At 39.9% G+C, this 27,959-nt stretch overlaps 6 protein-coding genes across 26 annotated transcripts in view; 2 read left to right on the top strand and 4 right to left on the bottom strand.

Moving 5' to 3' along the window:
- Positions 1–27,959, top strand: part of MED11 (mediator complex subunit 11) — a 72,641-nt gene that overhangs the window by 15,600 nt on the left and 29,082 nt on the right. The gene's annotated exons all lie outside the window — the stretch shown is intronic.
- LOC138182445 (uncharacterized) lies at positions 5,174–7,176 on the bottom strand. Its single transcript, XM_069118309.1, has 2 exons — positions 6,464–7,176; positions 5,174–6,360 (listed from the first exon to the last, which is right to left on the bottom strand). The coding sequence occupies exons 1-2, from the start codon at positions 6,587–6,589 to the stop codon at positions 5,497–5,499; spliced, it is 990 nt and encodes a 329-aa protein (XP_068974410.1). The 5' UTR covers positions 6,590–7,176; the 3' UTR covers positions 5,174–5,496.
- LOC138182431 (uncharacterized) lies at positions 7,312–12,472 on the bottom strand. Of its 3 annotated transcripts, XM_069118258.1 has the most exons (10): positions 12,103–12,472; positions 11,701–11,998; positions 10,363–10,965; positions 9,955–10,254; positions 9,027–9,850; positions 8,739–8,912; positions 8,429–8,669; positions 8,171–8,297; positions 7,907–8,088; positions 7,312–7,804 (listed from the first exon to the last, which is right to left on the bottom strand). In XM_069118258.1, the coding sequence occupies exons 3-10, from the start codon at positions 10,912–10,914 to the stop codon at positions 7,559–7,561; spliced, it is 2,646 nt and encodes an 881-aa protein (XP_068974359.1). In that variant the 5' UTR covers positions 10,915–10,965; positions 11,701–11,998; positions 12,103–12,472; the 3' UTR covers positions 7,312–7,558. The 3 variants fall into 3 exon arrangements, with proteins under 3 accessions (XP_068974359.1, XP_068974361.1, XP_068974360.1); XM_069118260.1 differs by lacking the exon at positions 11,701–11,998; XM_069118259.1 differs by lacking the exon at positions 12,103–12,472 and having other exon boundaries at positions 11,701–12,009.
- Positions 12,618–16,250, bottom strand: LOC138182438 (putative fatty acyl-CoA reductase CG5065). Of its 2 annotated transcripts, none has more exons than XR_011173795.1 (10): positions 15,689–16,250; positions 15,347–15,568; positions 14,977–15,225; positions 14,744–14,889; positions 14,569–14,678; positions 14,280–14,472; positions 13,860–14,108; positions 13,589–13,768; positions 13,275–13,452; positions 12,618–12,920 (listed from the first exon to the last, which is right to left on the bottom strand). XR_011173795.1 is itself a non-coding variant. In XM_069118280.1 (10 exons), the coding sequence occupies exons 1-10, from the start codon at positions 15,692–15,694 to the stop codon at positions 12,806–12,808; spliced, it is 1,551 nt and encodes a 516-aa protein (XP_068974381.1). In that variant the 5' UTR covers positions 15,695–16,245; the 3' UTR covers positions 12,618–12,805. The 2 variants fall into 2 exon arrangements, 1 of the variants encoding a protein (XP_068974381.1); XM_069118280.1 differs by having other exon boundaries at positions 13,372–13,452; positions 15,689–16,245.
- Positions 16,353–22,266, top strand: LOC138182432 (dynein axonemal intermediate chain 7 homolog). 5 transcript variants are annotated; one of them, XM_069118263.1, is made up of 16 exons: positions 16,353–17,081; positions 17,203–17,407; positions 17,478–17,868; positions 17,980–18,166; positions 18,254–18,394; positions 18,457–18,531; positions 18,600–18,823; positions 18,934–19,118; positions 19,241–19,537; positions 19,608–19,769; positions 19,952–20,105; positions 20,227–20,518; positions 20,633–20,728; positions 20,873–21,070; positions 21,176–21,286; positions 21,346–22,266. In XM_069118263.1, the coding sequence occupies exons 3-16, from the start codon at positions 17,708–17,710 to the stop codon at positions 21,484–21,486; spliced, it is 2,424 nt and encodes an 807-aa protein (XP_068974364.1). In that variant the 5' UTR covers positions 16,353–17,081; positions 17,203–17,407; positions 17,478–17,707; the 3' UTR covers positions 21,487–22,266. The 5 variants fall into 5 exon arrangements, with proteins under 5 accessions (XP_068974364.1, XP_068974362.1, XP_068974363.1 ...); XM_069118261.1 differs by having other exon boundaries at positions 16,357–17,081; positions 20,873–21,094; XM_069118262.1 differs by having other exon boundaries at positions 16,357–17,407; positions 20,873–21,094.
- The window catches only part of Syt7 (Synaptotagmin 7), a 22,410-nt gene continuing 17,523 nt past the window's right edge, over positions 23,073–27,959 (bottom strand). For all 14 annotated transcript variants that reach the window (XM_069118286.1, XM_069118287.1, XM_069118295.1 and 11 more), the window contains 4 exons: positions 27,771–27,880; positions 27,510–27,678; positions 27,209–27,421; positions 23,073–27,042 (listed from right to left, as the gene is read on the bottom strand). In XM_069118286.1, the coding sequence (XP_068974387.1) occupies positions 26,942–27,042; positions 27,209–27,421; positions 27,510–27,678; positions 27,771–27,880 (593 nt within the window). In that variant the 3' untranslated portion in view covers positions 23,073–26,941. The remainder of the gene's footprint in view (positions 27,043–27,208; positions 27,422–27,509; positions 27,679–27,770; positions 27,881–27,959) is intronic.

The raw sequence follows: 27,959 nt of genomic DNA, 5'->3' as shown, positions 1-27,959 counted from the left end.
GGCATTCGATAAAATAAACCACGAAAGCCTTCTACAAAAATCAGGAAACAATTCCCGGAACAGATATACCATTTATTAAAATCGTACTTAAGCAGCAGAACCTTTATAGTAAAAATTAAAGATTCATGCTCTGAAGTTAAATATATTAAGGCAGGGGTTCCGCAAGGAAGCGTCCTAGGACCAATGCTATACACATTATACACGGCCAACATACCAACAACTACCAATAGCAAAATATTGACATTTGCGGATGACACAGCTGTACTAGTTAGGCACACGAACCCTGTAACAGCAGTCACATTACTACAAGAACATATCACAAAAATAGAAAAGTGGCTTCAAGATAAACAAATTAAAGCAAACCCCGATAAATGCAACCACATTACATTCACACTGCGAAAACAGATACTACCAAACATTATACTAAACGGCACGCGAATAACACAAACAAGGCAAGTCAAATACCTAGGACTCCACCTAGATACACGATTTACATGGAAACAACATATTAAATCAATAATATACAAAATACAGACAGCAAGGAGACAAATGCAATGGTTAACAAGTCGAAAATCCAAACTAAGCATAGAAAACAAATTAAAAATATACAAAACAATTATAAAACCAGTCTGGACGTACGGAATACCACTATGGGGAACAGCAGCATTGAGCCATATAAACAAAATAGAGATAATCCAAGCTAAAATCCTCAACAATAGTAAACGCACCATGGCCATACACCGCGGGCCAGACGGAAACCAGATGTCCACTCATTCTTGCTGCGTACCCTCAATAGTCTTAAGGACCCATCATAAATCCCAGTAATTTGCTAACTAAGGTCCTTCAGACCGAACGAATACCGTTTTTCCAAATTATTTTCTAAAGACTATTGTCTACTACGACCTGACACGGGAAAGTTAGTTTTTCTCACGTACGATGCTTCCCACTAGCAACTTTCTATCGAGGGCGGCTAAGACCCTTCCTAGTCCACCAACCTTCGTTTATCCAATTAGGAGCAATGTATACTGCCCTCGCTTTCCTGACCAAAAATGTCATGAACAAATTCGATGGTCCTGTGCGCTAGACACACCCATCGCTACTTCCTCTACACTACTACTAAAATCAACTACTAAGTCGAAGTCTACCGTCGCAATCTAACGCCTAACGTCTAAGTCTAAGCACGAAAAGTCAACTTTACTTATTATACAACGCTAGAGGAGTATAACTCACATCAACTATCTAAGTCGGTTCTCGGGATTATCGAACATTTGCCTCCTCTATTAAATATCCTCTAGTGCTCCGTCCACTAACATACTAAATTCAACTATAAGAGCCTTGCTCTATTGTGCATATCTATCTCATCTTCGTGCGACAAAGTATAACTTAACTCAGTCACTAAGTGACTCAACAGTGTAACTTAAGTGTTGGAAATAAAAACTTTATAGCTCTGTGAATCACAGTGTTACGCTCACTCAATCACCCCCTATTATCCTAACCGAAATAAGGGGATCAATCTATTCGTGGTGTCGATTCTTGGAATCTTAACGGGAATTTACGACTCCCGTTGATGCGTATTCTCGCAACCGCGTCTTCCCGCGATAGGTCGAAAATACACGAGTATATATCAAACTTTAGGCAGAAACTGCCTAGCAACGGCGATTGGAACCTTCTCGATACTTCCAACGAGCATATAACAAACAAATGCGATCGTACAGCGAGAAAAATTTCCATTAGATTATTATTCGTGTGATCACCTTGGAGAGTGACACATCGAGCAGTTTTACCGAGCGTCTCAGCAATCATAGTTTTGTGCCTAAAATTATTCTACGCATATTAAAGAGTTATCCCGTTGACCGTGGATTCGTTTGAACCCAAGAACATTGTTAATAGCGTTCATTAAACTCATTATTCGTAAAACATATTATTCGTTAATCTTATTATTCGTTAAACTTATTATTCGTTAATCTTATTATTTGTTAAACTCAATATTCATTATACTTTGTAAAAGTCTTGTATATACGCGTAAATATAATCTCTGCTTTGTAAAACGATGGCTAATTCAAACGAAGAATCGTTACGCGCCCTAAATTCTAATAACCCGACATATATGTACATGTAAATACACATATTATACCATAATTGTTTCAATTTAAAAAGATGGGAGCTTCTTATATCGAGGATAATCTCCCACGATACGGGAAAACGAAATCTAGTCTTATGTATAGTCTATCTTAACACTTTGACTGCCACGCTGGTCATATATGACCGGCCACGGTTTCTCCTGTGACGCCACGGTGTCATTGGTGACCGGAGCGCTTTTACTTCTCACATTTGTAAAAATTGTATAAAAATTGACAGTTAGGGAATTTTGAATATAACTGATAAATAGAAGATACTTTAAAATAAAAAGTGCCCCATTGAACAATTAAAAATTGTTATATATATAATTATACATATATAAAATAAATAATTATATATAAATAAAAATATAATAAAGAAAATTATTTAGCAGCAATTTCGTAACTGTAATGTAGAATTACTAACTCGAGCACAAATAACGTGATTGTTAAAAATTAATATATTGATACTCCATTGATTTCCTAGAAAAATAATTTAAAGTGTCTGTATTTAAAGGGTACATATATTGGTAATGGAACTAAACTGAAAGACAGACATTTAAAATTAATTAAAATGTCCTCTTTTTATGTTAATAACAATCATAATTACCTATTCGTAGATTTGTTGTCCATCTAGCCGGAGGTAGACTACGATGATTAATTACAACTGCGAAAAATAACAAAATAAGAAATTAAACAAATGATTTTCACGTAAAATTATTAAACGCTTTGATTTCCCTTTAGCCTGTGAGATGCGATGTAAATTATAAACATATAATCAATGGATTTTATTTATTAAAATATATATATGTATGGAGTAATTGTTAAAGAAAATTTTACAGATGTTTTATCATTTTGAAAGTATTTAATTTAATAATATCATAAAAACCGCCGCAAACCTGCGACGCGTCGTTTTGTTCGCTATCACTTCATACGTACATATAAATATGTGCGTATATACAGGGTGGTTGGTAACTGGTGGTGCAAGCGGAAAGGGGGTGATTCTACACGAAAAAAGAAGTCGAAAATATAGAATACAAATTTTTCGTTTCAGGCTTTGTTTTCGAGAAAATCGACTTTGAATTTTCGCTCGGTACGCGTGCACTTTATAACGTCTCGTTATAACGGATCTCACTATAGATCGTTGTCTCGATGGAAAAATTAAAAAAAAAATTAAAAAAAAAATTTTTTTAATTTAAAAATTATACTGTGTATAAAAGTAAATCTAACGTAAAAGTCGTCCATCTAAGCACCAAACCATACAGATGTACAAGTATAAGACAATTATAAACGTGTTCCAGAAACCATTTTTTAAAAAAGGACTTTACTCATTAATAATTTATTTAAACGTGAAGCCTAATATTGTTTAATTCAGACTTAGTTTGAATAAACCGATTTTTTAAAGAAAAGGCGTGTTTTCGTTTACCCGTCAATTTAACGGGTGCTCGTAGAGATAGGTATATAAGAAACGCTCGTAAACCTAGTGTTAAATATGTATTATCTCCAATAAAAATGTTTAAAATTACAACTTCCAAATAAAATATGTATACATATATTTAAATATTTGACGCCAATATTGGAAAGTAAACATCTATTTAATTTTTTTTATTTCGTTAAAAAATTGTGTAACTATTGCCATTATCTATATGTAAACAATCATAATCCATAATTTTCTACTAAAAAAGCAAAATTATAGTATAATTTTAGTTTACAGAGGTTTCTAATAACGAAACATATATTTATATTGTATAACATTTGTTAGACATTAGTTAGCTACAAACTAATAATATTATAATCATAGTAATCATATATGTCAGACAAAACTTGGTCTCTATTATCATTATTGTCATGCTGTTTTTTTTTTTCTTGCATCCCCCTGCTATTCGGTCCACCAGGAGTCAAGTACGTGACTGCATTGGAGAGAAAAAAGGAGATGGAAATAACCGGGGCCGCGCTATTCTTATATTTGCGTTACACAGATTGCATTACACAACAAATCTTAACTTCTCGATTGAAGCGTCCAATTACGGACGAGCTAACATCGCCTGAACATCTAGAGCCTTACTCCTACAATGAGATTGTATTCCAAATCTGTATAGATCGTAGTACAACCTATTTGCGTCCGAGAATTAGGTATCTTGATTAATTTGATATAAGATTAAATTGTATTATTTTCTTTACATTTTTACAAATTTATTGCGTTTATTAATCAGAAAAAATATAGAAATTTTACATAGTAACTGTTACTAGACAATCCGTCACTCTAGATTTGACATATTTTTTCGTAAATGTAATAAAAGATGATTCTTATCCGTAAATTTATGTTCACTATCGAGTTCTCTGATAAAACTGAATATTCCTTATGTATTTCGAAACTTGTCGTTTTATATTGTGGGGGGTACAGCAAACATATCACTTCCTTCTTTCAAGGTTCATATTTTAGGTTATGTGGCATGATGTTAAACTGTGTTCTACACATACCACAGAAAATGCATTTTCTCAAATGAAATCTTTCAAGAATAAAGTAAGATACATATATTTGCATTTTCTGTTTATTCATTTTTATAGTTCACGACCGTGATTGAAGATAAAACGTGAAAAACATTTCAAGTTGATACTAGATTGAAAACAATACCGTTGGAACAATTTTACATGATATAGAATTATAATTTTAAATTTTGCTTTGTTTTGTATAATTTAGCTTGTGTATAATATTCCCAAAAATTCTTCAAATTTGCATATATAACATATGTTTTTATTTTGTAGGAATGGATCATGGAGCTATGGAATAAATTGTCACATTTGAATGAATTTGGCTTACTCTACGATATTACAGACTACAAATACTAAGATCCAGATGAGTTTGATAATATTAATCATGTTAGATGCAATGTATTAATACTATACAATTATCAGGTATTCAGCATCCAACGTATATCTCTTTTTTATACTATAATTTTTTTCTTTGATAAAAGTAATCGCATATTATGCACATAAAAAAACAATCATAAGCAGGAACATATACCACTATTATATTGATAAATTGTATGTTTTCAGGCCATCAAACTATAGAAAATTTACAATGAAAGAAGAATCTATGTACGTGTTAACAGCAATCATTAAATAAAAGTATTAGAATTGAATGAAAGCATTAAAATTGAAAATTCACAAAAATTTGAAAATCATTTAAGAAAGAACAACCAGGTCCTGCATTAATTGCATACATAATTCAGAGATGGAGTTGTACTTTATTTAAAAGAAAACATGTGTCATAAGAGACAGAACGATAGAGAATAATTTCATCGAATAACAGGATTCCATGATTTGGATAGTTTAGAAACAAAGAAAAAAATAAGGCGTTTCTTGTTCCAAAACGAAATTAAGGTAGTATCGATAGCAGAATAACGATTGGTAAGAAAAATTGGAAAATATATGCCAGAAACAGGCTTACTAACTGTGGACTCTGACCACTGCTTTTCGGACATTTGCAATTTCCAGCAATACACACTGTATTATTTCGACTAAAAAAATGCTCTGATTCGTCTTTATTCTTGGTATAAATGATTTCGGTAGGCAATCGATTGTTTACGCTTTTAATATTATTCGATGAGAGTCTCATAGAGCTTTTCCCATCTGCACAAGTATCATTTATCCTAATGCTTCCCGCCGCAACTACGTTTGCGCTCGAATTGGAAAAAACACAGTTCTCGATATAGACGATATTACCTTCGATCAATATATAACCCGGTTTATTCAATTGAAACTTGGAATGAAGAATCTCTACGGTTGAGAAGTAAGCAAAATTCAACGAACCTGTAACATTTTGAAATTCACTATTTTTAATGTGTAAAATTTCACCCTTTGCCGAGAAACTAAGCTGATCGATACGTTCGATCGTAACATTGATCATCGAAAAATTGGTTATCGCTATGTCGGTGAATCGTTCCGCGAAATTATTAATCCGCGTATCTTCGATACGAAGTGTTTCAATGCTTTTAAGCCTAACGAACGTGTCACGACTAATTAATGGTATTCGCCCAATTCTCGACAACTTGAGTCGTTTCAATCTTTTTGATGTTAAAAATAATTCAAAGATCAAACGTTCACTAATATTTTGCACGATAATTTCCGTAATTTGACTCGCTTCCGTTAAACTGGAAAAATGAAGATTCGCAATGTTGCAAGACGCGATTTGTATAGTCGTCACATTTTCATAGTTGTATCCTTCTGGCAGGAAAAATTCCTGTAAAGGAAAAGAAATTTTGCAACGAAATCCTTTTTTAATTACTCACATTACTCATAGTTGGTTCGCAAAATCACGCAAAACCGTTCGATGAAAAATTTACCTCATTTCCAATGCAGTGGCAATCAACTGTCGTCATTTCATGAATCTTGCATTGTTCGCTAATATTACTTGCAGCTGTTATCAGTAATAGCGCGCAACTACTCATCACTGTCGATATTGTCTTCATTTCCTACAATTTTCCAGAGATTTATCTCCGTAAATTTCGTTTGTAGGCTGAACTTTATCTCGTATTTCCGATCGACTCTTTTCCGTTGTATATGTATATATATATATATATGTATATTCTTCCTTCCTTCCTCCTTTCCTTCTTTATAAAACATTCACTGGGATTGAATTGCTTAAAATTCACGAGTTTAGCAGAAGGATGAAAATTATAATGCACTTAAAGCAACGTAACGTAAACGTATTATGGAAAAAAATAACACGGTATCGCTACAAACGTCGAACATCGAATAAACTCTTGCGAGAGGCTGATCGTTAGGATTAAGATGGACACTTGTTTCATGCCGCTTTCATATTGAATGACATACGGGTAATTCGGTGGCAACACGTCCCATCCAATAAATTTGGGATAGGGTAACGTGCGTGAGTCAGTTCGCTCGAAACATATGGTACTTGACTATTCAATTTTGTACCGGAAAAGGATATAGTGTATACAAATCCGTCAAAAGTTCGATAAAGTTTCAACATATTCGATAACTTTCGTTCTTTTTCTTATTTTTCTTTACTTCTGCAATGCGGTTGTACAAAAAAAAGTCGGTTGCGATATTTTCCATTATGCGACGTTATTTTTATAATAAACTTGCCATACTATGTACATATGTATATATACAAACTGTATATATATATATAGCCGATGGTTATGAAATTTTGAAAGAAAAACAGCACTTATATCTCAACTGTGTATTTGTATCATGAATCTGTATAACGATATTTCTACAACCTAATTCCTGTTATCGAAATTGATTTGTTTTCTTATCCATATTTGAGAGACTGTATAAAAGACGGTCTGTAGCAGAGAAACAGTTTGAACGATAAGATGCGTGAAAGATAATATACGTATATGTAAAATGATACGAGAGAGTGCGGTGTAGCAACATTGCAATATTAAGATATTGCGATGCTACGTTCGTCCTTAAGACCTCTTGTGAAAAATCTCTCTGATAGCTCCCTTCCTGTCCGTGGAAACAAGGTCTAACGGTGTTTTGCCTTCATGATTCAGTAAATTCGTGCGGCCTCCGGCCTGAACCAATAGCCAGCACACTTCCTTCTGCCTGTCGAAGGAAACGTTGGTCGACATAGCTGCTACCGCGTGCAACGCTGTATCGTGATTGTAATTGACGGCGTTCACCAAATCAGAAGCCCAAGTATCCAGTAATAACTATTGGTAGCGCGTTTGCGCATAAATTAAATCGAATAGGGAAGATGAGAAATAGCTATGGTAAAGGTAGAACAAACCGACTCTCAATGAATAAAACAATACCTTTACAAGGACAGGATCGCAATCCAAAGAAACCGCCATATGTAATGCATTGTTCCCATATTTTGTTTCTTTGATTCTAGGATCTGCTCCGTATTTTAACAGTAGTTTTATCGTTCCCAATGACGTGATTCCTTTTGTAAATGGTATATGCGATTCGATCGCAATGTGGAGCGCTGTTCTACCTAGGTACGAGGAAACACGAACAAACGTAAGACTGATCGTTTTCTTTCACAAGAAGAGAGAAACACTATAATCCAAACTAACCATCATAGTTACGTTTCGATAGGTCAAATAGCCGGTTCCCTTGGATGGTTCTCAAAGCCAACAATTCAGCTAGAGTTTCTTCATGAGAATCCCCTTGTGAAGCGATCGAATGTATCAGTGTATCCCCCTGTAACAAGCATGCAAGAATTTTAAGAAACGGAGAAATCAGGAAGGCATTATGTAGAAACATTTTGCATATTGAAAAAATGACGGAGAGAAATAAGAATGATGGGAAGAAAGGAAGAGAGAGTAATATACTCGAGTATGATACAATCGTTGAGTGAAGTTGATTCCTTTTTCCAACATAGTCGCAGCTAAATAACCAGCAACGAACGGAAATTGTGAACAATTCAGAGCAGCCAAGTAAAGCGCATCATCGCCGCGATTGTTCATAATCGTTAAAGCTCCTGTGATTGTACTCATACGTTCTACGAGTGGTACCAAATAGGCCATCTTTTGAACAAGTTCATTCGGGTTGCCAACCAGGCACATCAGTTTTCTGTGGGAAGAAAAGCAATTACATCGAGCAGCTCACGAGTACATAATCGATCGATTTGAAATCACTTACGTATCTCCATCTTTGTCCTGTTTAGCTAGTTCTTTTGCCGGCCGTTTAAGCAGACTGATCATAGCCTTCTTCACTTCTTGCGGATCCAATTTTTCTTTCAATTTTTCGCTTGCCTTTACAGATGGCAAATTTAACGATGACCAAGGTATCGTATTTCGATCGGAATTGCTAAAACTGCATAACGAAAGAACATCAGTATCAATTTCACATACAATTGAATTTCGCATCGCATCGTTCTTGGTACACCGTATCTCATGCAACAGTTTATTAAGCTTCAACGAGACTCACCAGCGTTGCTGAGAATGATCTTCGAACGAAGCAACCATCTTTGGGATTTGATAATCGTCTTTAGGACTCGTTGGTAAGCTTTTCGTAGTAAAATCATCAAAGCTGAAATTGGTAGCGACGATCGCACCCACGGTTGGCGAGGAGTCACCAAACGAGTGAAACAACGGGGAGAAATCACGCTCATGATGGATATCGTCCTTCGTACTGATTATTTCTGCCGGATGTTGTTTAACTAGAGTACCGTAACTTTTATCATACTTTGTGTAACTTGAAAGCAAAGGCGCGTTTATAGCATTGTCCGTCGTTTCGATCTTCTGGGTATCTTTCTGAGGAATGTTAGCTCGTGATACCGGAGAATACGATACGTCGGACCAAGACACAGGTTTCGCAACCGTCACACCCTCGTTGGGGATATTATCGCGATTCGAAGAGTGTCGAACTTGCTGCAAGTTATTGGTTTGGAAGGTAATCGTATTCGTGGCATTTTCCACTTTCGAAGAATCCTGCAAATATGTTTCTCCCACTTTGCCTTTTTCTCCATTTAAATTATTCACTAGTTCATCCATCACTTGTGACCACAGTTCATTATCGTCGATATTATTTACTACGGCGTTGGAGACGACAGTATCGTTATCGAGTCTGCAAAACTGGAAATTTTCGAAATCCTGTTTGAATCGTTCCTCGATTCGCGAACTGGCTGTTTGATACGTAAACGAACTGTTCGGACTTGATGTGTCACCGTACGACTGATTCGAAGAAGAAGGCGAGCAGCTTGAAGAACAGGAGAAAATCTGCGTCGGTCTGCACGTTGATGTGATGGTGATCTAAGGATTGACATCAAACAGATTATGCATATATCGCAATATTGATCACAGATGGAATTTTCTAAGCATATAAGAAACGCTTATACGTATACTATATCGATTACCCGAGGAGAGCCGATTGGGCTGTGATTCGTTTTTGGTTGCGATCTTCCCGAAGATTGTGTAGAAATGGGCAAAGCCGGTGAGTGAGTACGATTCGATTCACAGCTCTCAGAACTGGAAATGATCGTATTACCATCGGTCAAACAAGTATCGAAGAAAGCTTCCACCGTTTCCTGCGAACGAAGGAAACTCTTCTTTGTTACGTGTTGGGCCGCTTGAAAAGCTCCGCATAGCACATTCTCCAATAATAACAAGTCGTCGCTTAAAGCATTCCCGACGATCGTCGATGGAGTCGAAGAAAACTGAAAATGAAATGTGAAACGTTTTTAAAGAAAAACCTAACTGATAAAACTTTTATTCGAAAAAAGGAACAGCCTGTTCGATTAAAAAAAACAAACGTAAGTACGTACATCCTTCCTTAAACTATAGACTTGCGATTTATCTTCATCTCTAGCGTTACTATCGTAAGTGCAGCTCGTTCTCTCCAAATCTTGTAATTGATCGAGACAAGCGTTCAATTTTTCACTACATTCTTTATCACGTAGAATTTGTTCCGCGGTTTTATCGTAATCGATCGGAAATGTTTCGTTTGCTTGAAAATTCCGTGGCTGTTCAACGCTCGTCCAGTAAGGTTGACTGCGAGTCAGCGAACAAAATTGCGATTTAATCGGTCCCCGTTCAATCAGATCGTTTCGATCGTTCTCCTTATCATGGTCATGATCGCAGTCGTAGATGTCGTTATTGTTCGACGTTTGACAGCCGGGGACTCTTCGTACGCTGTGTTTCGTCCGATACGCGTCGAAACCGCGTATTTCATTCGATTGATCGACCGTGTCGTGAGTAAGCCGAAGATTCTCGATCTTGTCGATTACATTTTCGATCCCATTCGACAAGTGAAAACTAGTGGAATTTAATGCGGTATTTTGGTTCCGAGGTACAGGCACTGCGTTGATATTCGTCATGTTCGATGATCCTTGCTTTTTCAATGAAAAGATATCCTTATGACCTTTTACCTGCGAACAAATTCGATATACAGTACGTATCATAATCGCGAATTTACTCCTATACCTAAAGAGAAATAATCTTTGTGACGCAATATTATAATTTGTAAAATTCTACGTATTTGTTTCGCTTGCAAAAGCAAAAATGTATAATATCTGTGTACGGGAATAATTAGTTTATTTGGAAGTCCAACGAGTTAAGAAAATATGATAAAGTCGCGAAATAAGGAATAAACGATATACGATAAGTCGCATAAACAATAACAAAAGGTACAAAATTGACAAGGGAGTCCTGAAAACGGCGATATTCACTGTTGCATTTCTATTATCACGATAGATAGAGAACTCTTTTCATGATATAATAAATAAAAGCTATTCGTAGAATATATCGTATTTACCGTTTGTTCTGAACGTATCGACGATTCAGTATAGTCGCCTCATTTAATTGGAACGCGAATATGTCACCCGTAAAAAGAAATGAGAACGATGACAACTGTTTATGGCTAACAAGGCAAAAAGAGATTCACGCGTTCACCGCATACACTGCGTTCGTTATTGAATTACAAAACGACTTAATTAGTTACACGAAATCTGCGCGCGTTCAATAAATAACATGGGGAGTTAGAGGACACTCGGCAGTAGCTTGAAGCGAAGTTCAGCCGTTACTGCTCTGTTGTGTCCACGAAAGATATCATCGTGTCTTTTCGTCACTCCTCGATCTACGGATAATCACACAACTTTACCCACCTATTTAAAGATTATCTCGCGTCGACCCACCTGTCTATTTTCGTCCGATCGCTCCTCACATACGATCTTCTCTCGTGAAATAATAATCATAACGATCGATCCTGACCGTCGAGAAACCGACACGCGCTATACCAGTTGGCCGACCCGCCGACTGATCACGCTTCTGTCCGTTTCGCGATAGCAGACGCGCATGCGCAACTATCGACGACGATGACGATGTTTCAACTCCATTTGCATATGGACGCGTATACATGTTGGTTCACACGGGAACTATCCAGTTGACATAGTCGTACGAATTCTAATCGAAAAAGACAAAGATGACAGTATGCATGTCGCCAAAGAATAAACGAACAAAGGAAGAGAGAAAGACAAAATTTTACTCAGAGTTATCAAGACACTTACGTTATTGCATTGCGATTCATGTTACGATCGTTGCAGGAAACGCCATAGAAGATAGATCACTTTGTTCCGAAATTTGAAATAATTTCTAGCCGTTACGCCGTGCAATTCTTCCTTCTCGAAGTGTATGTATTCTATGCGCACTGAGCGCGACTGAGCGCGAAGTAAACAAGGACAACGGAAAGTGGCAGTGGAAGCGGTGAAGAAACGAAAGGAGGAATTTACTCGTGAAACGGTCGAAATCATCTCGGTTAAGGAGGGGGGGGGGACGAAATCATGGTTAGTTATGGCAGCGGGACCTGAGACGACTGCGGTTTCCGAACAATTAAAACAACTGGGAAGATTCTCGTTACATTGTGCATGCGATTGGCCTTTTAACAGGCGTTGCGCGTAATCGGATTTCCTACGTCCAAAGTTTATCGCCTTTTAGCGAGAATCGCAGCGTCCTGCTCGTTCGAAACTCATTGTCAGTCGAACGAAATATATTATTTATAAAAGAAAGAAACATCGTAGAAGAATATTTTTCTCAATCTAGTTTATTTCATGCAAGAACGTTGTCGTTGATTTCGTTGATACAAGCGGCGATATCGCGATACATCTTTTTTCCTTCTTCTTATTCGATCCCACCTTTTCGTCGATCGCATCATCGTACGAGGTTCGTTGCAATTTACGAGGAAACAATTACACGTTCGCCATAGACACTTGGTTAGACGATAGAGTGAGTCGATTCAAGGAAGTACGAAAATATTCCGACTTTGCAAAATATCCATATTGCCATCACGATTAACCAAGCGCTGAATACTCTATCGAACCACTTCATCCTAAAAAATATCCAATCATTCAAAATAACTTCCTGTGGAGAATAGAGTCGAAGATTAGTCGAGCAAATAGCAAAATTAGCATAATGTATGAACACACGAGGGCAAGGGTGGGGATTTAATCTGACGCGACGATATGGTTACGTTATCTGAACGGGGTTTTCCGTTTCCCGCAATCTGCAATCCGCAACCTGCAATCCGCAACCTGCTTTCCGTTTTCCATTTCCCGTTTCGCGAAAGCGATCAAAAGTTGCGCGTTGTGGCGCCACCATCGCGTCTGCTTGTAGTAGTAAGTATCGATGGAAACGTGAAATCGACACGCGATTGATCAAACGAACCTTAGGAACGTGTACATACGTATGTAGGTAGAGGAAGACGTCAGCAATACGATAGCTGGTGAGACGACGGCAAACGGGACAGTCACCTAACGCGTCTTCTCGATCATAAACGTTACCTGTCGTAATATCGTTTCGCCTGTTTTAATCGAGTCAAATCCTCCTTTAAGAGATAACGTTTCGCTCCGATCAAACAATTCCTAATAAAATGAAACGTAAATTAGTAAATTAGAGATGTATTAGAAAAGAATACCTGATAGTGCTCAACAACACAGATAAGCAAAGCTATTCAATATTGATTGAAAACTATTTTTGCGTACCACTCGTAACGCTTACTTAAAGTATTGTTCCACGTTGAAATGATGATAATCGTAGCCGAAGATTTCTCGCTCTGCCGGTGGCACTTGTGTCGTTAAAATATTCAACATGTTGGAGTTGTGAAAACACCACTCGTTGTGTAAAAAGATACTCAATTGTGTGACGCTGGAGTAAATCGTCTTGTGAATTTTCATTAGCCTAATCGAAGTGAAAAAGATGTCGAAAAGATTGATAAGATCAAATGGGAAAAAGGAAAAAATGAACAGAGTAAGTATATAGACGTGCTTACATCCGTCGACGACCCATCGCATTGAGAGTTTCGTCGATGATCAAGGCTGGCAGCACGTGGGTCAACAATGTCAAAACGTAATGAAGAAGACGATTCGACGTTAAAATGGTTCGGGGGTACCAGATGATTCCTTCGAGCGGCGTTTCTTCGTTTAGCCTCAATCCCATTGTGACCAATTCTTTGCTAGTGATGCGATGGATCTGATGGGAGCTGCCGTTATAGACGTAAACGCTCGGATCCTTGGTTATCCTGGATGCACGTGAGCGTTTTCAAGTAAATTTTAGTACTTGGTACTACTAGTTGTACTAAGTACTAAATGTTACTACCAAAATTTAACGCGACAGCTTAGACTTATATATATATATAAGGGTGTACATTAGCGTAACTGCGATCGATCGAATTACGATTTAGCTCTCATACGTTTCTAATCCTCGTTTCCACGCAGCTGTCAACATAACTTTAATGGCTAAATCAATAGGAAGAAAATCGGCGGCTACGTTCGGTTCTAAACGAACTACTCGCAATATTCCTTTTCCACCACCGACCATCATACCCACGGGTCCGTTGAAGTTGTCCAGCCAGCCAGGCACAGGATCCTCGATCGTCGATATCACTGTTTTTATTTCCGAGCATTATTATTTACCACTTATTATTTATTATTTATTATTTATTATTTAATGTTTATTATGAGATAAACCTCGCTACGTACCTATCGACGGTCGAAAAATTACGCTAGGCAAATCTTTTGAGTAATCGCTTATCACCTGCTCTGCCAGTCGCTTGGTGAACGTGTACGTGTTTGGCATCGAACCCAAGTACCTGCGTTCCAACGATTTTCACTTGTTGATGTAATCCTGATAGAAAGACGGAAGAAAAATACTCACTTGGAAGTAAATATTTGCACCGTCTGTTCATCTAGGGATTCTATCATTCGTATAGCGCTTCTCCAGTCTGTTAAAGGGGGATATACAACTTCGTCGATTACCGGCTTGTCAACATGCGCGTATGCGGTGCTAACGTGCACTAATGCCTGATGCAACCGAAAGTGATTTTAAGAATGCTGGTTGCTTTTACAATTCCCCAAATTAAGATAAAAAAGAGAATGTTTTCTACTTGCCACCAAGTTTTTCATAGCTCCCGCAAGAATGCAAACGTCTCTGGTCGAGCGAACGTTCGAGAATATATCCTTTCTTAGATCTTCGATGAATCGAACGTTCGCGGCTACGTGAAAAATCACGGAAACTCGTTCGGTGATCGTTCGTCTTTCCACCGGTCCTAAACCCAAGCCCTCGACGCTTGTGTCACCGCGAACCGGGATCAACTTCTTCAAGTTGGATGGCCTTTCTTTTCTCAGTCTGTCGAACAGCTACGAACACGAAAAAGACTCGTCGAGACAACGAACGCATGTATATTCATTATATGTATATAATTACTTACTACTGCACGCATCAAATACGAACATCAACTCGTTTCGTTTTCTTACTAACCGGCAACTCGAGCATTTTCTTCAATCTATCGTCGATCGACAGTCCGGCTTTTGGTCGCATCAATATGAATATCTCTCCAACATCGGGACAGGATCTCAGCAGTTTCTCGATCAACACTTTTCCCAGAAACCCAGTGCCACCAGTCACGAAAATATTCCGGCCAGCGTAAAACGCGGCTATCGAGGCACGTTCCTTCGACCTGGTCTTAGCATTGACGTCTGTCTGAAACCGATCGTTTTCCCCGAAACGTATGACCCTTTCCTTCTTATTTATTTATTATAGTTATTTATTTACTTATTTAGACACTTGAAACAAAGGGGATTATTCGATAAAAAGACTTACAGGCATAGTGTCAGTGATCTTCCTCCGCTCTGCTACTTGAACCGGTTCCCTTTGCCTCTTCCTCGTTAAAATTTCTGCCCAAGTCTCTCTTTAGTTTGCTTTTCTACCGGCACCTTCTTCTTCTTCTTCGTTTCTATTTCTTTCTCATTTATTTTGATTCCACAAATCGATCAGTTGACCGGCGAACCAATCGACTGATCAACTGACTAACCGATTCTATTGTGAAACCTCAGGAACCTTAGGAAGTGGTGACATTGAAATTGACCTCACAGTGATTCCATTGTAATTTATACCGGTTGAAAGGGCAAATCCTTGCATATGCATATGTCCATTGTTAAATTGTATTTATAAGTTCGGCACTCGGAAAGCACCGAACAACGATGAATTGTCACGACTCAAATAAATTGAATATTGAAATTAGAGACCGTGGTTTTGAGTATGTAGCTATTAAAATAAATGTGAAACGTGTATTAAGGAATTAAAGATCCGTTTTCTTAATATACATTTAGTTTAGTTTTAGTTGTAAACGTTTTTTTGTTCCTTGTTTGTTATATTTCAGTGAAATTTTAACATATGAAAAACAAAGAAAGATGCAAAGTGGTAATCTTGTGGTTACGTTGACTTTGTCTTCCATACGTTAAATTTAAGAAATTGCGGCTAAAATATCTACTAAATTAATAGTTTTTCGACATAAATGAGTTGATATTTATTATAAAGAACTTCAAAATCTCTTCCACTATTCGACCTGCAAAAAAATAATTTGCGCAGTGTGATGCTCCCTTTTAAACAAAACAATTTCTATTCAAACTTTTTTTTAATGGAACTAATCCTTTATGAGATATTTTGATTTGTCGATATACAGAAAACACCCTACATACCCGCGACGTTCGAAGATAGAAGTAGTTGCACGATAAATTCTTAAACGTTATTACAAAAAATTAATGCGGTGACGATATCTGCATATCCATTTTCTTACGAGCTTCCATACCAGTGTTTGTAAATATCCGATAAGTCAATCATGAATACAAAACGTTTGCTGTCTATTTCCCGTGAATAATCTCGTAATACGAAAGCAGCTTATTCAATGTCCCTTTTCTATACGTTTTACTTTTCTTTTGCTATATGTAAAGCAAAGTATAGGATGCGCCCTACACATGTATATAAATGTATACATATGCATATACATATATCGTTGGTAGTTGGTTACGACAGTCGGCAGTTGTTAGACGTGTTACTGTCGATCGTGACATTCATGACGGCGTTTGACAAGAAATGGAGGTTTCTCGCTAATCCATTTGAATACATCGATGTCGTCATTTCCCCGACAAAGCGAAACAACGTCGTTGTTGACTCGTTCGAGCTTCGACTTGGACCAGGTGATCATCTCGGAGAGGTATTGATTCGGCAAAAAAGTACCCATTTCGACCCTATGTCGAGCTTGTGTATGATACATGCAAAGGAGAGGGAGAAATAGAGTAAGATAAGAAGTAAAAGAGAAATGGTCAATTTTGCAGGGGATCGAAGGGCAAAGCATCGTCGAATAATAACCGACAAACGACGAAAAGCATACAAGATTTCTTCGACGAAAAAAATGACCGCGATTCAGACTCGGACTCCAAGTTGTACGTGGAGTATGAAGAGGATGAAGTAGAAAGAGAAAGCATCGCGCGAAGACAACGAGCGAAATCCGTCGACTCACCACGTCACGTCTTATCCTTGGTAAGGAAGAAACATAGTATTTCAGTTAGCGATAATCTAATTCGGTACTGTTGAACGTTCGATGTTCTAGGTGGAAAGATGGCGCGAATGGCAGGTTATTTCGCTGTAAAGTAAATCGAGATAAGCGACGATCATTTGATTCGCGTTGATGTCTGCGGTGTAGCGACGTAACGCGGTTCGGCCAACTTTCGAATTCCAAATCAGCCGATCTAGTAAACGCGTTGAGCCGCAAACGCCGTGGCCGTTTCCTGAAATAAACCGAACAATCTCGATTCTATTAAATCTCGATTAATTTAGAAAATGGCAGCGGCCGCAATTATAGCGCGATCCAAAGACACGTCCCTGAAAAATCAGAAAAAAAGGAAAGAAGACCAAGCTTCGCCGGAAGAAAAAACAGATGAGTCTGCTGTCAGAGCAGGAATCTTCGATGTAGATAAAATTAGTCGGATGGAGGATATCAGGTAACGTGGATGAAAGAACCGAAGTATGTATATATGTACTTTTTTACTTCATCATCATCGTCTCTCCCTTCTTCTTCCTCCTCTTCTTTTTTCCTTTGCTATGTCACGCAGGGATCTTATGATAAAGGACATGCAAGAGGAGATTCGTTTGGAACAATACGACAAGAAACGAAGAACAGAAATGGAAGCGGAAGAAGCGACGATCCGGCAGAGACAGCTGAAGCAGACACGCGACATACTTTCTCGACATTGGACAGCGTACGCGAATAACATATTGAATCTGAAACAAGAAGAGAACGTTGGTACTTGGTTGAAAATCACGCATTTCCACCATTTCATGATGTCTCTCTCTCTCTCTCTTCCCGTTTCTATCGATGTATTTTAGTGGGCACGGTACATGACTTGCGATGGTCTACCAGATCCTGGTTCGTTGTCCGACATGAATACATTTTTGTTTCTCTGGCCGTTGACAGATAAAGAGCCGAATATGAATACCATAGAGGATAAGTGTCGAGTGATCACACACGTAAGTAAACAATAATTCGGTCAATCGATCGATAACCTTCATGATTAACTTTTCTCTTTCAGTTGTTGAGCAAGATCGATCGAATTATTCGCTTCTCCACGATCGACTCGAAGGAATACGTGGACGAATGCGAATCGGTGAGTGGATCTCGAGGAAATCTCTCTTCTTTTCCAACGATTGTCACTTTTATTTTCGAACGCCACAGATCGCTACTAAGCTTCGAATCGAACTTCAACGGTGGATAGATCTCGCGTGCTACCGATTGCTACGTAACATCGAGTCTAACATGATCAGAGAAGACATGAAAACTACCAGATACGTTCGTGCGACGAACAAAGCAGTGTGTTGCGTTTGGGCTCCTATTCCGTTGCCGATAGGACTGAAACGACAAGGAGGGGATATAGAACGATCGTCGTTAATCGCACACGGGTACCCTTTCGATCTTGCTGCGCCAATCTACCGATATATTATATTATATTCTTCTAGTACCGTTAATAATATACTGATCGAGTTTGATTGTTACGCATTTCAAATTACAGAAAGTCGATCGAAATAGAATTCGAAGAAATGAAACTGACGATTAAGATGCCGAACGATTTGGACTGCCATCGTATGGCGATTAGAGGTCTTTGGCTTGCTTACGATCATTACTCGATCGAAGCTAATTCCTATCGCATGCCCCAACTACCAGAAAATTTGTTCGATCTGTGGAATCCATCATTAGGTACGTTATGCTTCTCTACGCAGTTTTCGATACGTTCGCTCGTGAGCGAGAATTTGGCGCAACTACCTCAACAAATTCCATCATCCCCTCCCTCTACATCTACATTGTGCTTTATTTTATAGATCTTCTGGAATACTCGACAAGAGAGTATGAAGAAAAGGTTCGATTACGCGAGGAGCAAGCGGAAGGACGACGTTTACGTCTAGAGGAAAAGAAAGCGATACTGGAAAGAATGGAATATCCTCCGGTTTCACCGCGACTGGATAAAAAAAGGAAACGAGGTAAAAAGGAGAAAAAAGCACATTCGGCGAAAGATTACCAGTCGGAATTCGAATCCACATTGGCCTCGGTGTTGCCTTCGAAAACGGAGCTATTACCCTATTTGCCGACCCCGAACGAGATACTTGGTCAGAGAGAAGGTAAAATCGTCGTCCGATTTTCCAATGGTCGATGTCATATCGTATCGCACGGGAAATGTTTTGTTCACAGAGGAAGCAATGTCGGAAAGCAGAAAGTTACTCTTTACTCGATGCGAAAATACAGAAGTGAATTTGCGAAAATATAGGATCCTCGGTGGAGTATTTCGCGTAGATCTCCTCTATCAACCGCCACAACCAAAAGATCTCGGAAAAGAGACTTATTTAACTACTCGTGAGTACCATTTGGGTTACCTTCCAGATGGCTGTATTCGCATTATTGATTATGTGTTTATCGTTCACCAAACATCGCTCACCGCGATTTCGATGTCGCGCTATCGATTACGAATCGCGTCATTGAAACGACCACCGAAACTCGAAACCGAACCAGTTACCACTTAAGCACTTTCGTTACAGTTGAATTACCGAAGGAGCCGAAATTCGTACCGTTTCTTAGATCATACGAGACACCTAAGGCACCACTGGAGTCCGAGAGAACGCCGGAAGTCATCGAAGCTGAAATGAAAGCTCTGGAACTAGCGATGGATGCGCTCGTCTTGCTTACACTCAAGTCGGTTTACATAAATACGTCAGTCTTATTCTTTACGAACTTTACTTTCCTTTTTGTTGATTTGAATTTCCCTCTCCATTTCCTGTTGATTGCTGCTCGCATCGCTGTTGCACTTGTACAGGCTGCCCGATTCGGTGTTCTGGTTCGAACCACCGGTGGTCGCCCATTGGTTACCAGAGAAAGAAATGTGGTCAACGAAACACGTACACGATGTTAAATTCAACGAAGAGAAACAAACGATCACGTTTCGTACCGGAAGATTAGGAATTCATGGATTAGCTGCCTACAAATACGCGAATCTTCCGTTTCAAAGTTGGGAATTGAAACCGGAAATGGGAAAAAGCGGACGAGAACATGCCGGGGTGGTTCTCAGCATTACAGCTGCAACGATTCAAGCCGAGTTCGTTGTCAGGGCGAGTATTATAGCATTTTCTTAACCTGGGATCCTGTATTCGTACAGAAGAAGAAAGATTCAAAGAAGATTTTTTATTTCTTGATGAATAATTAGGTTTCCTTTTCTTTCGTAGGAAGATCGAGTTTGTTTGAACTCACTTACCGGTGCCGCGTCTACACCGATTAAGGAAATTATCGGTGAATATTTTGAATTGGAATGTTTGATCGAGGTAACTACGTGTAATTCGTCTTTCAACTTTTTACCCTTTTGTTCCTCTGCTTTTGTCCGGTCGTGTAAATTGTACATATTTCGCGATGCTCGAGTCGTTTACAAAGAGTACTAGCAGTAAAGCGTAAACTAGCGCAACTTGCAGCGATTGCAACAAGTTGGGTGCGACCTCTTTCCGGAACGGGACGCTGCCAGCTATTTAAAAGGACTCTCGATCAAACACCCAATCGCTGAGAAACACTTGAGAGAGTGCATGGCTCTATTGTCTACCTCCTATATCTTTTCTTGGTCACGATGGAACGCGTCTCGCAGCTTTCGAGAAATAGTTTTGCAATTTAAAGAGGTACACGGTTGCGTCGCAAAACAGGTAACACGCCAACAAATAGCCTTCGGTTAATTATTTTCAAAATATATACTTGACCTTATTTTACTGAACTTTACCATTCAGCGTACGAACCTGACGGTCTTGGTAACATCTTCGCGGACAATGCGCATACGGTGTACCGAGGTCAGTTCCGAATTCTCCGACTTACCACTCGATGACGACGAAGACATCAAGGTAAAGAAAAACGATCCGTTCCTTCTCCTTCTTCTTCTTTCTTTTCTTTTGTTTTTTAGTTTTACGCCGACCTTTATCAATTGGCGTTAAACACCGCTGGGATCAAGACTCGACTACTGACGGAACAGATGTCATATAAATTAGCGTCGACGGTTACTCAACTTCTCGAACGTACCAACGTTATCAGCTTGTCCTCTTAACTCGATCGAGCTGCAAATAAGGGCACTTGGCTGTTGGTGCATCGAAAATGGAAAAGGGCAATAAGATTGGATGACGAGAGTTCGTTTCCCAAACGAAATTCTCTTTATTCGGATATACAACGTTATGTCGAGCATCAAGCGATATTCAGGAAATAATAAACGCCTCCGTTCGATCAGTTTGTCAACGATATATCAGTTTGTAAAACGATATTTCGACTCGAAGGAAACACACAGCGATATCGAGCTTATAGTTAAGCGATAAAGAGTTAATCGATGCGCTTCGTCGTTGGGTCGAGGGTCGAATGAAAGAGAATGAGGTAGCAGAATGATGTAAGGTAGAGATTATGCGACCGAGTCGGTTGCTGGAATGCTCGGGACGAAGGGCAAGATGTGGAGCAAAATGTGTGTGCGTGTGCGTGTGTGGGTGGGTGGGTGGGTGAGTGTGCGTGCGCGCACGGATCAGATCGATAAAGTGTATAACAGGCGATACACAACGACGAGAAAATGATATGACAAGGAAGCGTTAAATCTGTACGACTGGCAGAGTCCTTTACTGCGGATCTGGCTACGAGGGCCTAGTCAGTCGAGGTTTCCGACAACGAACTGTTTGTGTATTTGTGTGTATGTATATGTGCTTGCTTGCTTGTTTATTTGTTTGTTTGTTTATCGATATCGTCAATCGAAAACGCAATTACTTTTCGAACGGGGCTCGTTCGTTCCGTTTTCCCTTCGTCCGTCTTTTTCTAGTCTTTGTCGAAAAATACAACTTATTCCTTCGAATCGATGTTTCCTTCCATCCCACCCACCTGTACAGATGGATACACCTTCCCAATTTCCAGTTTAATTCTTCTCTTGATTTTTAGAACAAACATTACGTGCATACGCAATAGGAAGCTAAAAAATATATGTATAGTGTTGCGCGCTGCGAGGGCCGGACACGCGTGGCGAGCAGTCTTCACTTCGGTACACAACCGAACACGATCGATCGCAGAAATTTCTTTCGCCCCTTCGTTCATTCGCCCGCTCATGTATTCATGTGTTCGTCCGTTCATTCATTCCTTTGTCCGTTCGTTCGTCCCTTCGTTCGTCTGTTCATTCAGTCGTTCGTCCATTCACTCGTCCGTTCATTCATCCATTCGTTCCTTTGTTCGTTCGTTCGTTCTTCCTTCGTCCGTTCGTTTGTTCGTTTCTCCGTTTCTTCGTTCGGTCATCCCCTTTCGCACCCATCTTATCTTCTCTTTCCTCTTTTGCTTCCGTTGAGTTCGTTTGCGCTTACTTCCTCTTCCACCGATCGACGGAACCCTGTTCGTCCTATGTATCGTTTGCACGCGTACGATATGTATACTCATAGTCGCGCGCAATATGTCAAACGATAACGCTGTCACGATAATCTCTTTTTTCCACTTTTCTTTTCCGTTCCGATTCGGGCGATCGCGAATCCAGCGTCTGCGACGTTCCCTACTTACTTATTAGCTATCTTTCTATATTCTCAAACACATCAACATCCGGCTCGCCAGCTATTCCAGCATAACTTTTTCCATTACCTCTTTTCTTCTTTTACCTTCGTTCGAAACTTTTTGTTTACAAGCTCGACGATGCTTCTCCTTTAAGTAGGTGTACTTGCATTATGACCACCCGACTACGTTGTTTCTTCGTCAAGTTATGCCCGAACTACGCGATGAGCGTTTATCAATCTCAAGATTAAAGACTGTAGTAGTCGATGATGAAATGGTCGATGCGTAAAGTTCAACTTTCGATAAATTTGCGAATCAGAAAACAACTAGAGGAGGCGACCTGGCTTCCCTTTTCACGATGTTACCGATCGAACGAAAGACCAAGAAGAAAACGAGACAGTAATATCGTTTGACGCGGTGCGTCGTACGCCGTGTCAAATGAGTCCCGCGTGTCGGCTCGCTCTCGATCCGACGCAGAGGCCAACAACTTGCACTTCTCGACTCGCCACTTCGCGCGAGTTATAGCAGGGTGAATCGTGTCGAGAACAGAGAGGTAATACGGATAGGCGATAAAATACCGACTATGATCGAACCTGAATAAGTATCGACTGGATTACGCTGATCGACATCGAGTAGCGAGCCATTCTCGCGCGGGATCGCTCTAAAATCCTATTAACGCTCGTTCTATCGTTATCGCAAACTGGAACTTGACTCGCAAGCTGCTTACGATTGAGGTAATCCATGGTATAAGGCCCAATTCGCATCCAGTTCGAATTAACGCGTACTTAGTTTGTATACACTACGCAATGTATGTCGACGATTCGTTTGACTCTCTAAAATAGGTTTTAGAATTAGCGCGCGTTCCATCTGCGTGAGAAAACGCAGATTAAATACCAAACATGAACGATCGATCGCTCGAACAACGAATCTCTGGCGCCACACGTGAATAATCTTCATCCACGTGAGAAGCGTATACGGTAGAGATAATTCGTCCGTTGCTTCGGCTAACTCGGTTTCCACTGACACCGGCCGCCGATCGTTGTTGCTGTCGCGCGAGTTTCGCGAAAGCTCCATCGACCAGGATCGCTCGAAATTCCGAACGATCGCGGCGCGTTGGAGCAAACGAGAAATTCGGAAAAGAAAATAGGGAGAAGAAACGCTTGAGGGCTGGGAGACACCTTCGATCCGTCGTTCGCGTTTACTTTTGGCACTTTTTCTCCGATTATGGGGCTAATTTTCTATCTGAGCGCGCGTAATCGCGCCAACAGGCGTTCCATCACGATCGACCAAACGCGATCGAGCGACATACGAACGTATAATATTTATAAACGCGCTGCGAACGCGTTCGCTTAACGACTAAACGCTATGGATCTGGTGCATGTGACACTCCTCAGGTGCAAACGTTAGCTCGGACTCCGACTCGAAAGAGTCGAACAGGAGTCGAACGAGTCGTTTTAGCGCATTTCTCTCTTTTCTAATTTTTTCCTTTTCTCTCTTTCCTTTTTTTTTTCTTTTTTCTTTTTTCTAACAGGTTTATGCGAAATCGTAATGTTTCGTGTTGCATTTTGCATTTTGCATTTCAACGGTTGCGTAACGGTATAATACACAGGCTACGATATACAAACGTTAGTCTAACTGATTTTTGTGCTACTCGATAATTAGGTGTACACACATGTGCGATGCGTATGCGTGCAAATGTTTGACCTACTTCATATGCAGGTGTATGCGTTCGTGTATATGTATGCGGTCCTGCGTGCATGAGTGCGTGCGCGCGTGTATACGTGCATGCATGCGTAAGTACGTACATACTTACGTACGTTCGTGCGTGCGTGCGATCGAACAAGATCGATGTAAGATTAGACGAGATTGACACGTATGCGAGAGAGGAATCGGATGTACCCGCGTCGCGTGCAAAATCGTCGCTCGATCTCGCTGGCGTGGTACGCAGCTCATTTAAGAAGCAGCTCTGTTTTTATTCACACTCGACTATCTAGCTATTCGTTAGATTGTAAAACCACTGAATGTAAAAATATTCGTCGACCACGCTGCTCGGAGCATGTGTTTGCCGCGACATCGAGTACGACGTTTTCGAGCCGCAAATCGCATCTACGCTTGTAACGTAAAAGCACTACGCTAAACACGCTACGCGACGCCCCTCGCTTTGCCAACAACTACATATTCACTACCACTGTCGGTGTTTTACTTTCGTTTCACGACGCACTGCACATTCGACTCTACACATATACCGAGATGAACGCAGTTGCGCACACAGATACGCCACGTATATGCAAACGCACATGTACACGCACACTTTTCGAATGCGAATATACGTATGTATGTATGTATAATGTATGCAAAACCTGCAAATCGTCGTCCCAATTTTATCTCGGGGATATCTCTACGTGTTATCGTCAACAACAGCAAACTATCGAATGTAACGCTTAAGATTAATTCAAGGTGTAACACCGATCACAATTTTTATCGCTTTCAAAAGATTTCCGACTAGGTCGATACAAAAATTCCGTCAAAAATATCGCTGCTTTATGGTTTCTACTTATAAGAATTCAATATTATATTCCGGTGTTCCCCCGTTTCGATCATTCGTACACGTACGCGATGAGCAATTGCACGCTACCAAATAATCAACGGATATAACGAATGGAAAAGAAACAGAAATGAGAAGGGAGAAGAAAAAATTGGAAGAAAAAGAGCGCGACCTTGTTTTTGACACATAGAGGTTTCGAAATAATCGGAACAGCTGAAACGTAGGATATCGTGGGAACGCGACTAAAGGGGAAAGAAGATGACCGAGTTTGGTTCTACCTTCGGTCAACAATGGACAAGATGTTAATCTATTGAGTTTAACGGCCGACTCAAAAATGAGAAATCATGAAATCGAGGCAAAGGGATGAAACAGAAAGTGCGTAATAAAGGGAAATTTTTTGAAGATTGGTAGACGAGCAGACATTTCTTTTCTTTATCGTAACGCTTTGATATCTGATGGTAGAATCGAAAGACACCGGGGATGAATATACGGGAAACAGGGACGAGGTTGACGCTGAATCGCATCAACGTATTTCGAAGCAACGGTATTACGTACTCGGTACGTACTTACTCGTGCAAAACACTCATAAAAATAATGTTCGATGTTAAATGTCAATAGAGTCGCAAAAGTAATATCGATCGGTCGCTGTTTCGGGCGTCTCGTCGTTCGCTCGAAACGTATATCGGTATGTTCAAACATCGCGGCACACGATCTCGCGTGAGAACGAGCTCGTTATCGTTCGCGCGAGGGAGTTGAATACGGATATATATTCGTCGTGAATCGTTGTCGTGCATGAAGAAAAAGGAGGACAAAGAACTAACCGACGGGAAATATCGACGTTGCGCCGGAGAAAATGGTTCGATCGTAACGCAACGTACAGAAACAGTTTCTGCTCATAAGTATCCTGGGGGAAAGGGGAATCTTTCGCTCGATATGGACGCTCGACCTTTCCTCCGTTCTCTTTCCCATTTCCAGCCAACCGATAGAGCAATCGAGGGAAAATAAAGAAGCTAGAACACCGTTGATCTCCTCCGTACTTTTCTATGCAGAAGAACGTCGTCGCATGAAACCAAACGGAACGCCACGTAGTGAACTACATTTGTATGGGTAAGCCGACAGAATGTCTGTCACTTTCGATTCGACACGATACTCAACTGCAAAAAGTGCGTAAATCGAAATCAACAGGCACCTCGAAATCGTACAAAAGATCTCGGTTATTTTGATCGATTTTATGCGAAGTAGGAAATAAAAAACGGGAAGAAGATATATAAGAGAAGAACGAAAAAAAGAGACAGCGGACAATGAAAAAAAGAGAAAAGTAAAGAAAAGAAATAGTGGCAAAGTTAAAGGGGCTCGAGAATTCGGAAGATACTCTCGATGTTACAGGTCTAGGTTTGATCGACGATTTCCAATGTGCTCGTAACGTATACAAGTAGCACCAGATACGTTCAAACCTTTACTCTGGCTTTAGTCGATGCCATTGTACGATCGTTTGCCGCGGCTTCGTAATCATATCTTGCCAGTGTTTCGTTTCGCTCGCTCCACTGCCGTTTTTTCCTGAAATTGTACCAACGAACAACAACGTTATTCGATAGTTCTACGCGCGCATAGATGCATAAAGAGGACCGGCAACGCTGGTAATGATACGATTGTGACAGTAACAGTGACAGTGACAGTGACATAGTGGCGCTTGCATTGAGCGAATTATCGAAAAATACTGTACCTGCAAGTTGAATCCGTCCGATCAACTCGTTTCGACCGATGTTATCGAAGTCCATCACCATTACGTCCAACGAACATTCTCGAATCTTTTCCCATGGTACATTAAAAGAAAATGCTTCGTTGAATACTGGATTCAGAGTACATTTAAATATAGGTGTCTTCCGTTTTTCGATCCTCTTGTCGCCGAATTGCAACCATACTTTTACATATGGATCTAAACGCAAGAGCAGAGTGGAGAAAAGGAAAAAGAAAAAATTAAGTGTCGTAGCCTGACCGCAATTTCAAAATATCGAATCGCTCACCTGATTTTCCGTTAATATCTTTTGCTTTCAAGTTTCTCGCTTTCAAAAGCGTCAAAGTGAGTACGGAATTGCTCGGATGATAACACAAAGAACACAATAATTCGCCGCACTTATCCTTCGCCGGTGGTTTCAGGGCTTTCCAAAATGACGGTTTGTCCGAAAAGTCAACCTACCGAGAATCGTTCATCGTTATATCGCGACTCGATACCACTCAAACCATCGAACCATCGCTGAAGAGCACGGATTGATCATGAAAATTACCTGACATAGCGGAAGAAACATTTCTCCGATAGAATCGTCCCTGGAAAATCGATCATAGTCGAACACGTGTAAATGCAACACTCTGCTTTGTAATTTTTGAATCGGGAAACCTACGCAAAGAACGTAATATAACGCGACGTAATCCTTTTTGAAACGTGTAATCGTAATGTGCATCTGTGCATGCGATGC

This window comes from Bombus flavifrons, chromosome 8 (assembly GCF_040668555.2).
Source record: "Bombus flavifrons isolate JBK064 chromosome 8, iyBomFlav1_principal, whole genome shotgun sequence".
NCBI classification, from domain to species: Eukaryota; Metazoa; Arthropoda; class Insecta; order Hymenoptera; family Apidae; genus Bombus; species Bombus flavifrons.
Note: the sequence above shows the minus strand (reverse complement) of the source record. Positions and strands in the feature narration are given on the sequence as shown.

Bases quoted from the DNA above. Each gene is read 5' to 3' on its own strand.
- LOC138182431 (XM_069118258.1), bottom strand. From the start codon at position 10,914: ATGACGAATATCAACGCAGTGCCTGTACCTCGGAACCAAAATACCGCA. The intron at 10,255-10,362 runs GTACGTACTTAC...TTTCATTTTCAG, and splicing joins TCTATAGTTTAAGGAAGGAT to TTTTCTTCGACTCCATCGAC. The intron at 8,298-8,428 runs GTATATTACTCT...TGCTTGTTACAG, and splicing joins AACGATTGTATCATACTCGA to GGGGATACACTGATACATTC.
- LOC138182432 (XM_069118261.1), top strand. From the start codon at position 17,708: ATGGCAGCGGCCGCAATTATAGCGCGATCCAAAGACACGTCCCTGAAA. The intron at 17,869-17,979 runs GTAACGTGGATG...TATGTCACGCAG, and splicing joins AGTCGGATGGAGGATATCAG to GGATCTTATGATAAAGGACA. The intron at 20,519-20,632 runs GCGAGTATTATA...TTTCTTTCGTAG, and splicing joins AAGCCGAGTTCGTTGTCAGG to GAAGATCGAGTTTGTTTGAA.
- LOC138182438 (XM_069118280.1), bottom strand. The intron at 14,890-14,976 runs GCAAGTAGAAAA...CGGTTGCATCAG, and splicing joins GAGCTATGAAAAACTTGGTG to GCATTAGTGCACGTTAGCAC. The intron at 14,109-14,279 runs GTATGAGAGCTA...ACGTGCATCCAG, and splicing joins TGGAAACGAGGATTAGAAAC to GATAACCAAGGATCCGAGCG.
- LOC138182445 (XM_069118309.1), bottom strand. From the start codon at position 6,589: ATGAAGACAATATCGACAGTGATGAGTAGTTGCGCGCTATTACTGATA. The intron at 6,361-6,463 runs GTAAATTTTTCA...TTTCCTTTACAG, and splicing joins GCCACTGCATTGGAAATGAG to GAATTTTTCCTGCCAGAAGG.